Source organism: Leucoraja erinacea, chromosome 1, assembly GCF_028641065.1.
Source record: "Leucoraja erinacea ecotype New England chromosome 1, Leri_hhj_1, whole genome shotgun sequence".
NCBI lineage: Eukaryota > Metazoa > Chordata > Chondrichthyes > Rajiformes > Rajidae > Leucoraja > Leucoraja erinaceus.
The window spans coordinates 108,849,237-108,862,261 of record NC_073377.1 but is presented as its reverse complement, the minus strand read 5'-3'; the positions used below and the strand labels follow the sequence as shown (position 1 = coordinate 108,862,261).

General features: G+C 44.7%; 1 protein-coding gene across 1 annotated transcript in view; it reads left to right on the top strand.

Moving 5' to 3' along the window:
* dapp1 (dual adaptor of phosphotyrosine and 3-phosphoinositides) overlaps positions 1–10,171 on the top strand; it is a 102,157-nt gene extending 91,986 nt beyond the window's left edge. The window contains exons 5-9 of the mRNA XM_055641133.1: positions 2,297–2,344; positions 4,066–4,128; positions 6,309–6,394; positions 7,771–7,858; positions 9,927–10,171. Of these exons, the coding sequence (XP_055497108.1) occupies positions 2,297–2,344; positions 4,066–4,128; positions 6,309–6,394; positions 7,771–7,858; positions 9,927–9,956 (315 nt within the window). The 3' untranslated portion in view covers positions 9,957–10,171. The remainder of the gene's footprint in view (positions 1–2,296; positions 2,345–4,065; positions 4,129–6,308; positions 6,395–7,770; positions 7,859–9,926) is intronic.
* Positions 10,172–13,025: the final 2,854 nt, after the last annotated feature.

Below are 13,025 nucleotides of genomic sequence, written 5' to 3'. Positions count from 1 at the left end.
TTCCCACTGTGAGGGAAGGCAACAAAGTCCAGTCCTCTTCTTCATTGTTCACCCATGGTCGGGCCTGTTGAGGCCTCCGCAGTCGCCGCGACGGCGGCCCGATGTTACAGACCCTCGCGCCGGATGATGGAGCTCCGGAGTCAGGCAAACACTCTCGCGGCTTGGAGTGTCTGGAACGGCCGCTTCCTCCCCGGAGACCGCGGCTCCTGAAGTCCACAGGCCGCGCTGGTCGGAGCACCAACACTGGCGATCTCGGCGAGAGATCCCAGGCTCCACAGTGTTTACCGGACTCTTTGAGCGTGTACGAGAGCCATAAGCATGAGCCTTTTTTAAAACATAGATTAAGCAAGCTAGGGACTCGGCTGGTGCCATTCTCTGAGGTATGTCATATCTCCAGCCCAGCGCCGCCCGCAGCTGGACACTCCGCGACGATGTTGGAGTCGGCAGTCTAAGGACTCCGGAGCTTACCACACGGCGACCCAGGTAAGGCATCGCCCGCTCCGCGATGGTGCTTCTGAGCTGTGCCGCTGCCGAAGCTGAGGTTCTGGCCGGTCCCGGCAGGAAACGCCGCTCCAGTCCCGTTGGTAGGCCGCGAGGAAGGGGAGAAGATGCGGCTCGGAGGAAAGCCGTATCTCCAACCAGGTAGAGACTGAGAAATATAGTTTCCCCCTTCCCCCACCCCCCCACATAAAGAGACTAGACCTCCAAAACAAAAACTTTCAACACACTAAAACATTTTTAAAGGGTGAAAGGACGAACAGCTGCAGGCAGGGCAGCCATACTCGGCGGCGCCCCCACTCAGGGCCACTCAGGAGTCAATGGAATGGAGGATGGTTCGTGTGAGCTGCGTCCGCAATTCTCTGAAATTTCTTGCTTTCTGAACCAGTGATTTGCTTCTAAAATGTATACAGTGGCAATGTTAAATGAATGCTGGATCAAAAAAAAACAGCCGGCATTTCTACGGCACTTTTTGGGTTAATTCCATGGATATATATGTTGCTGGTTAGGCCAATATTAAAGTGTATAAAATCATGAGAGACATAGATTGGGTAGAGAGTCTGAACTTTTTTCCCAGATCGGAAAAATCAATTACTTGAGACATAGAACATAGAACAGTACAGGAACAGGAACGAGCCCTTCAGCCCACGTTTGTGCCGAACATGATGCCTAGTTAAACTGATCTTGTCTGCCTGTACATGATCCATATTCTTCAATTCACTGCACTTTCATGTGCCTATCTAAACGTCTCTTAAATGCTCTGCCTCCACCAAGGTGTCCCAAGCCCTCACTACTCTTTGTGTAAAAAGAATCTTGCCCCATACATCTCCATGAAATTTTCCCGGAGAGGGTGGTCGGAGCCTTGAACGCACTGTAATGGGTGGAGGTGGAGGTAGATACAATGTGAGACTTTTGGCCTAACGATGCCTCATCTAAGCTAGTTCCATTTGGCTGCGTTTGGCCCATATCCCTCTACTCTTTCCTATCCATGTACCTGTCAAAGTATCTTTTAAATGTTATAGCACATGCCTCAACTACCTCCTCTAGCAGCTTATTCCATATACCCACCGAATGTGTGGAAAACTTTGCCCCTCAGGTTCCTTTTACATTTTTCCCCTCTCACATAAAACCTATGTCCTTTGTTTCTTAATGACCCTACTCTGGCTAAAATACTGTGTATTCGCCCTAAGTATTCCCCTCCTGCCTGATGGGTCTATGCATGACTTGAATAGCATGGACTGTTTTAGAGAGCAGTGAAGACAACCACCTTGCTGTGGGTCTGGAGTTGTATGTTCTCCAAAGGACACTCCTCCTCACATACAAGGTTCTTTATAGTCCCCACCACTGCAGACGTTACTTTCCTGATTTATTCATGCAGTTACCAGAGACATGCCGAATCTTTAAACTTCTAAGTAGTAGAGGTATTAAAAGCCTTCTTGGTGATCACGTCTATGTGATGGAGCCAGGACAGGTGATCCCAGATGTTAGCGCCCAGGAACTTGAAGCTGCTAACTCTCACCACTGCCAACACATCGTCAAAAACTGGTGCGTGGACTCCCGACTTCCCCTTTCCGTCGTCAATGATTAGTTATTTGGTTTTGATGAGGGGAACAGTACTACATGTTTACATAAGTCTCTCTACAGCAGTGCAAGAATGTTGTCACCTTTGGGTTGGCTTGGCTTGTTAACAATGGATGCTTTACCTAACTCACTTGTTCCTGCTTTAACCAGCTTGTAGATGACAACTGGTCCAATCTGTGTTAGCAATAATCTTAGAACCATGTTTTCTAATTTACAGCTGGGCACCAAGGAAGGCTATCTCACCAAGCAAGGAGGCCGAGTAAAGGTGAGATTCTATGCTTAGTCGATGCACAACTACATGTAGTTGCCATGTTATATGAAGCGGGAGATGCAGCTGGTAGAGTTGCTTCCTCATAGCCCCAGAGACCCGGGATTAATCCTGACTGGGGGTGCTGTCTGTGCGGAGTTTGTACGTTCTCCCTGTGATCGCGTGGGTTTCCTCTGGGTACTCCGGATTTGTTTAGATTGAATTAATTTCAATTCAATTTAATAATACTTTATTGTCACATGTACCTACGTGTAGTGAATTTCTTTGTTTTGCATACAATCCGATAAACTCATACAGCAGACCTCACCTAGGCAAGATGTGAGGCAATTGTGAAAACTGTTTAGATAACATCTCTTAGGCGCGGCACGGTGGCGCAGTAATAGTGCTGCTGCCTTACAGCACCTGAGACCCGGGTTCAATCCTGATTACTGGTGCTGTCTGTACGGAGTTTATATCTTCTCCCTATGACCTCATTGGTTTTCTCCGGATGCTCTGGTTTCTTCCCACATTCCAAAGACGTGCGGGTATGTAGGTTAATTGACTTCTGTAAGTTGTAAATGGTAAATTGTCCCCAGTGTGTATGATAATGCTAGCATACGAAGTGATCGCTGGTCTGCAAGGACTCGGTGTGCCGAAGGGCCTGTTTCCACACTGTATCTCCAAAGTCTAAACATGAGGCAAAACTTGATTGGGATCTCGTTATGAGGCGCTGAATGTAAATTTAAGGATCACACTTAAAAGATACTTGTGAGGGATTTCAAAGGAGCCCACAGTGATAATAGGGAAAGGTCGGATGTGTTCCCAATGGTGGGTAACAACCAGCACGGGCTAAATGGAACGTATAGCACAGGAACAGCTGAAAATAGTGGGGAAAAGGGCTGTTCCTGAATCTGGTGCTATGTGCTTTCAAGTTATTGTATCTTCTGCCCGATGGGAGAGGGGAGACGAGGGAATGACCGGGAGGTGAATGGTCCTTGGTTATGTTGGCTGCTTTCCCAAGGCAGCTTGAAGTGATGGAGTCAATGGTGGGCTTCTTTCGTCTGACCTGACCTCTTGAATATTTTAGACAATAGACAATAGGTGCAGGGGTAGGCCATTCGGCCCTTCGAGCCAGCACCGCCATTCAATTTGATCATGGCTGATCATCCCTAATCTGTACCCCGTGCCTGCCTTCTCCCCATATCCCCTGACTCCGCTATCTTTAAGAGCCCTATCTAGCTCTCTCTTGCAAGTATCCAGAGAACTGGCCTCCACCGCCCTCTGAGGCCGAGAATTCCACACTCACAACTTTCTTTTTTTATTCTCAAATTATTTATCTCTGCACTTCCCTGCTTAAAATTACTCTGTCACCATGAAGCATAGTTTAATTTTGGATAGAGATACAGTGTGGAATCAGGCCCTTCAGCCCACCGAGTCTGTGCTGACCAGTGATCACCCATGTTCTACCCAACACACCAGGAATAATTTACAGAAGCCAATTAACCTACAAACCCGCACGCCTTTGGAATGTGGAAGGACACCGGGGGCCCAGAGAAAATCCACGCGGTCACAGGGAGAACGTGCAAACTCCACACAGACAGCACCCGATATCAGGAACGAACCTGGGCCTCTGACGCCGTGAGGCAGCACCTCTACTGCTGTGTCATGGTGCTTCCCATAATATGGTTTTACTTTGATGAACAATTGGTTAATTCTCGTGCATTTCCTTCTCTTTTCAGACTTGGAAAACCAGATGGTTTATTTTACATAGGAATGAACTGAAGTATTTCAAAGACAAAATGGTATGTTGTGAAACAAATTGCATCTGAGCAGCTTTATTAATCTTAAAATAGAAATCGCCTGCTGAGTTCTCAGCCCTGTTGCTGACTCAAGGCCCTCTGCTGGTACAGTTTAGTTTATTGTCTTATGTACGGAGATACAGTGAAAAGCTTCTTTGTTGTATGTCCTATCCATATGACATCTAGTTAACCATTTGGGAATAAGTACAAATCCCACCTCACCCACTGGGGAATTTAAACTCTGTTAACTGCATAAATAAATTAGGAAAATAACATTAGCAGTGGTGGGGTCTATAAAGAACCTTGTATGTGAGGAGCATAGTTTAGTTTAGTTTATTGTGACGAGTACCAAGGTTGTCTAAAATTTTGCTTTGTCCAATAAAAAATAATATATTATATTATTATTGTGACGAGTGTACCAAGGTACAGTTTAGAAAAGCTAGTTTTGTTGCTTGCGGGGGTCTCCATTGAGGTCAGAGGTCAGGACCATATGGTGTTTTGGGAACTGCAATGCCAGTCGACATACACAGGAAATGGGAGTGCAGCAGCATTATGGTGCAAGGTAGGCAAAGTTTCTGCCAAAACCCTTTTAAGATAGTCTGAAGAAGGGTTTCTCCATTGAGGTAGGTGAGAGATCATAGCTGACCACTCTAGTTGGTGATGAGACGGTTCAGTTGAATGGTAACAATTGAATGGGAAGAAACTGTCCCGAATCTGGAGGTACTGTATGTATTATCATACTTCTGTACCTCTTACTTGATGGGAGAGGGGAGAACAGGGAATGACTGAGGTCCTTGATTATGGAGGTGGCCTTGCTGAAGCAGCATGAAATGAAGATGGAGTCAATGGAAGGGAGGTTTGTTTGCTTGATGGTCTGGGCTATGTTCACCACTATTTCAATTCCTTGTGGTCTTGGATGGAGCTGTTCCTAAACCATGCTATGATGCATCCTGATAAAATGCTTTAGTTTAGTTTAGAGATATAGCGCGGAAACAGGCCCTTCGGCCCACCGGGTCCACGCTGACTGTCGATCCCCGCACATTAACATTATCCCACACACACTAGGGACAATTTTTACATTTACCAAGCCAATTAGCCTACAAACCTGTACGTCTTTGGAGTGGGGGAAAAAACAAAGATCTCGGAGAAAACCCACGCAGGTCACAGGAAGAAACTACAAACACTGTACAGACAACAGCCGTAGTTGGGATCGAACCCGGATCTCCAGTGCTGCAAGTGCTGTAAGGCAGCAACTCTACCGCTGCGCCACCGTGCTGCACTACTGCAGCACATCTGTATACATGCATCTGGATCGGATGAAAACACTGTGTCTCGGTAGATGCGACAATTATAAACGATTACCGATGCCGACCTGGTGACAATATGCAGCACACTTTCACAAACTGACACTGGCTAATTAATGGGGGGGGGGGGGAAGGTAAAGATTTAATCTACAAAGAAAGGCAGGATTGAGATAATATATTGCAATATCAATGTGGACTCCCGCATCTCTGTGTTAAACGTAGATTGGTAACTTGGTGTTAGTGACACTGACAATGCCAACTTCATTCCAAATTTTATGTCTTGGCTTTTTTCAGATCGTTGAGTTTGTGATTAAATGTTTATAGATTGATAGACAGAGAGACAGACAGGCAGGCAGACAGACAGATAAATGCCAGAGGTACCCCGTATTTAGTTGAGGATGGATTCACAGAATGTAGAATACCTCTTCATTAGGAGCAATACAGTCACGCTGTTATTTAATTCATCAAAACGTTATTCAGCACAATGTTTTGAGACGTGCGCTATATTTTAAATTGTAAGTCAGACATCCCAATGCCATTTCTCTCAGAGACACAGACAGCATCATCTGTGCTTAGAGTCACACAGCACAAAAACAGGCTCTTCGGCCCAACTTGACCATGCCGACCAACATGCCCCATCTAAGCTGCCTGTGTTTGGATCATATCCCTCTAAATCTATCTTATCTGGGTACGTGTCCAATGTCTTCATAGTATCTGCCTCAAGTACCTCCTCTGGCAGCTCATTCCATATACCCACCACTTACTGTTTGAAAAGGCTGCCCTTCAGGTTCCTATTAAATCTTTCCCTTCACACCTTAAAATGTTTAAGAATCTTGAATGCTTTCTGTAATAACTAAAATTATTATTTTTACTCTACAGTCTACAGAACCAATCAGGACACTGAATCTAACTGAATGCACTGCGGTACAATTTGACTACTCACAAGAGAAGATTAATTGTTTCTGGTAACTAAAACAAAATTCACGTTCTCAATCCTCCAACACCGCGTGCGGCCTTTAAATAATAAAAGGTCCCAATTTCCAGAGCCGAAAGATCTCCTATCCATGTTCTCCAAAGATGCTGCCTAACCTGCTGAGTTCCTCCAGCACTTTGAATCTTTTGTTCACTCCCCCCACCTGACTTGAAATGTTGTTCATTTCCTATTCCTTCCACAGATGCTGCCTGACCTGCTGAGCAAAGATCTTAGACCCGCTCTATCAGAATCAGAATCAGAATCAATTTATTTGTCATTTGGACCCCTGGGGGTCCAAACGAAATGAAATGACGATCATTGCTGCTGAGTTCCTCCAGCACTTTGGGGTTTGCTTTTAAGTAATATTGGCTTCGTAATGGTGTGTTCTCTTCAATGGTTTCCTAATGCACTTGGTTGAACCAGGAGCTAGGGGAACGAAATGTGGGTCCAATCCACCCTAGTAGCTTATGAACAATGCTTTAAAGACAACTGAATGACGCGAGTTGTTGGAGTGGTGAATAACATAGAACAGCACAACTCGGGAACAGGCTCTTTGGCCCACAATGTCTGTGCCAGACTTAATGCCAACATAAACCAACTCCTTTGTATGCATGTGATCCATATCCCTACATTCCCTACATATCCATATTCCTATCGAAAAGACGCTTAAACCCTACTTTCGTATCGGCCTCCACCACCACCCTGGCAGCGGGATGGGAATTGCAAGTCCATCACATAGATCACACTTCCCACCATCACATTTCACCCTGCCTCGGGAGAGCAGCCAAAATAATTAAGACTTGTCACACCCTGGTCATTCCTCCTTCTCCCCGCTCCCGATCAGCAGAAGCACGCATGACCAGACTCAGGAACTTCCCCTCTGTTATCAGTCTTCTGTAAGCTAGGTTACAGTCTGATTCACCTCTACCGCATTGTAGACATTGGACTTTATCTATGGACTGATGCACTAAAATGCTGAGAACTATATTCTGCACACTGCATTTTCCCCTTTGCTCTTACTTGTACGAGTTTTACGTAATTGTATTTATGTATAATATTATCTGATCTGTCTGGATAGTCTGTTTGAGTACCATGACAACATTTAAAAGATATTTGGATAAGTACATGGATAGGAAAATTTTAGAGGAATATGGGCCAAACGCAAGCAGGTTGGACTAGTGTAGATGGGACATCTTGGTCGGCATGGGCAAGTTGGGCTGAAGGGCCTGTTTCCATATTGTATGATTCTACAACAAATTTTTTTCTGTACCTCGATACACCTGACTATAATAAACCCAAGCTATTGTGACCCAAATGGATGTCTTGTCTGTGTTAATGAATAAACACTGCTCTGTCTTCTCTTTACAGTTTAGTATTTCCTGAACGAACATATTATATGTGTACAAAGACAGGAATTGAAGCTGATGAATGGATCAAGTTAATACGATGGAAACTGGTAAGTTCGTAATTTAGATAGAATGACTGTGTGGCTACGGTTCAATGGTTCCTTTATTATGACGCCTACTAGGGGACAGTGAGTGATTATTTGCATACTGATCAGTAAGGCTATTGCCTAACACAGGTACAATACCTGGTTAAGCACCTAATGCTTAAAAACAGCTCACTGCATCCATACGCAAGAGTTTTGCCACCATTCTCACAGTCCCAGCTACAGTTGGCTATAAAGGCCCATTGCAGCCATCGGCTCCATCTGATCGTCCTGTGAACTGTTGTCCTTCTCTTTGCCCCGGCCATCTTCACTGGAGCAGGAAAACCATTCCCAGTTTTGTGAGACAGGGTATTACCTACTACTCAAGTTCCATAGAATTACTATGAGTTGTTGCATGACTTCAAAGGGGCAAATAGTCTCCATGTGCTTCTCACAAACAGAGTTCCATTCCCATCTCCTGCCTCAGAACAGTTTGCCTCAACCTAAAACAATCCATTGGTGTAAAATCTTCCCCCCTAAACCCAGGGCTGGGGCTGAGGCCGTTTTTTTGGGGGAAATGGCTCAATGATGCTTTTATTGCCATGTGCGAAGTGCTAACACAATAAAATACTTTTCCTTACAGTCTAATTGAGTATTGCCATACTCCCGATTAGCATGTGTACAGAGATAGTCTATAGAGCCCGCATGCCATGTTTTGGCCCCATATTCGAAGTTCGCACTCCAGGTCTTATGAGCGGTCTTTGTCCCAGGCGAGTCCCAGTCTCCAACCATCGCCTTCCTTCGACGCCATGTTCCTCTCATCGCCCGTCCACCTCTGTTCTCCGGTATTATTAATGAATGCATATTTATTTGCTGTGTTGTTGCGTTAATATGCCAGTAAAGCTACAGCAAGTAAGATTTCATTGTTGCATTCCTGGTACATATGACGATTGAACACTCTGGACATTTGACTTTGGCTTGAGGGCATGATTATAAGGGGAGAGGGAGAACGTTTATTTTTACAGAGGGGCAGGTGCCTGGAACACGTTACCAGGGGTGTTGGTGGAAGCAGATATGATAGTGTCATTTAAGACACTTTGGGATAAGCACATGGGCATAAAGGAAATGGAGGGATATGTGCCACATTGCAGACAGAGAAGATTAGTTTAATTTTTCATCACGTTTAGAACAGATATGATGAGCTGAAGGGCCTGTTCCATATTAATATTTGGAAATATTAAAGCTGAAAGCTTAATCTGACCCTTGGCAATTTTAATTTAATGAGATTAATATACCTCATCTCTCTCCATGACACCACTGATAACATCTATCCTTACCTGGTCCTTTCAGTCCAGGATTGATTCCTGCTACCCTGTCTTCTGAAGCGTGATAAGAGACTTGAGGGTGGAGCAGAGCAAGTAAGTTAGTCTGTTTCCACGACAGAAAGAAACTCCTCTCTTGGCTTTGCATTGTCTATTGCTCTGGAGAGTTTGTCAGTAAGTCTACCGCATAGCCAGAGGTTGCGGGGAGACGTGATGGAACTATGCAAAAATTATGAGAGGTATTATGAGAAGGTAGACAGTCAGAAACATTTTCCCCAGAGTGTAAATGTCAAACATGAGAGGGTATATTTTTTTAAGATGAGTAGGGCAAAGTTTAAAGGAGATGTGCAGGATAAGTTTTTATTGGGCCTGGAATGCACTGTCAGGGGTGGTGGTGGAGGCAGGTACAATAGTGGTGTTTAAGAGGCTTTTGGATAGGCAGGGAATGGAGAGACATGGATTCATAAGTTCATAAGCTATTTGGCCCTTCAGGTCTACTCTGCCACTCAGTTATGGCTGAACAATGTTTCGATCTCAACCCCATTCTCCTGCCTTCTCCCCATAACCCTCAACACCATTACTAATCAAGAATCTGTCAATCTCCACCTTAAAAATCCCATATGTCTTGGCCTCCACAACTGTCTGTTGCAATGAATTCCACAAATTATATCCATGCAGATAAATGTTGGTTGGTACAGACATTATGGGCCGAAAGGCCTGTTTCTGTGCCATACCGTCCTATGTAACTAATTTATTTCTCATTTTAATTCCAGTCTCAAATGAAGAAAGCTGCGAAAACTTAAAACTAGCAAACTTTCCACCAGTATGAAGACAGCTTTGGACGAACTTCAATCGAGAGTTGGGATTCTGTTCATCTTGCTGTAGTTTCACTTTCAAAAATCCTACCAGGATTCTCCATTTGGGGAAAAAAGCCAAACATTGGGGCTCTGATGCTGGAGGAGTGATTTCAAAAGCAGCTGTTAAAACTTAGAACATACATTGAAGTAATATGCAATGTTTGCATCTCCAAAAAAGGTTGCAATAACATTTGGAAACAAACTGAAGCATATCCTACTATGGAGACTGAGGCTCTGAGAAAGTGGAAATTGCTACGATAGATGTGTGCATAAACGTGAAGCAGGATAACAACACGGACAAACCTTGTGTGAAATGAAATCTATTCCTGCAGAATTATGTGACTATCATCAGTTAATCAGTAGGAAGTATGGAGTGGCATGTTACCTGAGTTCATAAGTTTAAGGAGCAGTATTAGACCATTCGGCCCATTGTCTACTCTGCCTATCATGGCTGATCTATCCCTCTCAACCCCATTTTCCTGCCTTCTCCCCATCACCCCTTACACCCTTACTAATCAAGATTTTGACAATCTCTGCCATACTGTAGTGCCACCTGTCTGGCAATGAATTCCAGATTCGTCACCCTCTGGCTAAAGAAATTCCTCCTCATCTCCTTTCCAAAGGTACGTCCTTTTATTCTGAGGCTATGGCATCTGCCCACAGACTCTCCCACTAGTGGAAACATTCTCTCCACGTTAACTCTATCCAGTACTTTCACTATCCACTCAATGTTTGTTAAGTTAAATTATTTAATCTCGTCAGACCTCATTTTAATTTGCGGGGTTTACATAATTTTAAGAATGTGATTAAGGATTAAAATTTTTTTAATGCAGGTTGAAACTTTGGTCTGAACTCCTGTTATGTTTTTAACCTGATGGCAATTCATTTGTACAAAACATAAAGTGCTGGAGGAATTCAGCAGGTCAACCAGCATCTGTGAAGGGATTATACAATGTTTTGGATGGGGACCATTCTTCATTCGCCTATCCATTCCTTCCACTGACGCCGACAGATGCTGGAATCTTACGTACACCACAAATTACTGGAGTAACTCAAAGGATAAGGCAGCATCTCTGGATGATGTTTTGGGTTAGAGGCTGAGTTTCTCCAGCACGTTGTGCTTTGCTCAAGATTCCAGCATTTGCAGTTCCTTGTGTCGTCAATAGTTTATAGTGGTTACCATGACAACTGTGTTAGCATTTTTTTTTAAAGGACACAAAATGATGGAATAACTCAGCAGGTCAGACGTCATCTCTGGAGAACGTGGATAGGTAAAATTTCGGGTCGGGTCTGAAGAAGGATCCTGACCCGAAATCTTCTCCAAAGATGCTGTCTGACCTGAGTTTCCCCAGCATGTTTTTTTTCCTTTTCACTCACGAATTTGTGAAACAAAAACAAATAAATGAAAATTTATTCCCAAAATTGTTTTTGTTTCACGAATTTGAGTCTCAACTGTGGAAACTACAAAAACTTAAACCAGCACAAATTTCTCCCAAAGACAAAGTGCTGGAGTAATTTAGCGGATCAGGCAGCATCTCTGGAGAGAATGGCTGGGTGACATTTTGGGTCGGGACCCTTCTTCAGACTAAAAGTGGGAGGGGGGTGAAGAGCTGGAGGTGAGAAAAGAACAGGACCAATCAGGGCAGTCCACAAATGACCTCGGGCAGGGCAGTGCCTGGTAGGCCCAATGCTGACTCGAGGAGGTGTGATCTCAAGAGGAAAACAATAGGAGATCTGTGGAACTGGTAAAATGACTAAAGTGGAGGAAGGGGAGTGTGAATAGAAGTTACTTAAAATTAAGAGAATTCACTGTCTATACCACTGGGTTGTAAGCTACCTAAGCAACATTTCCTCCAGTATAAAGAGAACTGATCTAGTTTAACAAGGAGACACAATGAACTGCAGATGCTGGAATCTTACGTACACCACAAATTACTGGAGTAACTCAAAGGATAAGGCAGCATCTCTGCAGGACTTGGATGGATGATGTTTTGGGATAGAGGCTGGAGGATGATACCGTCCCAAAACGTCGCCTATCACTGGTCTCCAGAGATGTTGCCTGACCCACTGAGTTAAGGGCCTGTCCCACTTATGTGTCCTTGGCACGCAAATTACGCGACCTCGTGGTCGCGTTGAGGTGGGACAAGCCCAAGACCCTGGCACAATGCAACATCTCACCTTCAACAGCAGCAGAAGCAGGCATACGATCGCTGAACTCGGCCTGGGGCTCACGGCTGTTGCGGTCTGGATCCACCCTCACTTCTACTCCCAGAGCGGGGCCAAGAAAATTGAAGATAGACACAAAATGCTGGAGTAACTCAGCGGGACCGGCAGCATCTCTGGAGAGAAGCAATGGGTGACGTTTCGGGTCAAGACCCTTCTTTTCAGACTGAAGAAGAGTCTCGACATGAAACGTCACCCATTCCTTCTCTCAAGAGATGCTGCCGGTCACGCTGAGTTACTCCAGCTGTGCCCATCTTCAAATGACATCACACGCTCTAGACGGCTGTGCGTATGCATGTAATCGTGCCCGACCTTCACCGGACCATCGCGGCTCAACGCGACCACAAGGTCGCGTAATTTACGTGCCAAGGACACGTAAGTGGGACAGGCCCTTTACTCCAGCACTTTTGGTCTTAGTTTATGAGGATGCTGGTTCACTGCAGGAAGCTAGTGAAGGGCAGCGCAGAGTGAACTGACGAGCCTAGGGGGTTAGTCAGATATTCTCAAGGCAATTTCTGTGGTCTGGCACCACTCAGGCCTCAAGTGTAGCAGCCTGGAGAATGTTAACCTGCATTTCCACAATGCTGATTGGAACTAAATCATTTCAGTTTGTGAATATCCAGCAGTCGAAAATAAAATTTTTGAACAATTGCTGGTGTAGGTTTGGATTAGTCGTACAGCAGCTTTCAATATTGTCTGTATCCAAACCAGTTTTTAAGCATGGCACTCTGTAATTAAGTCTTAACGTGGAGACATGGAAGCAAAGATGGTATCCAAGCCAGGCCACTCAGT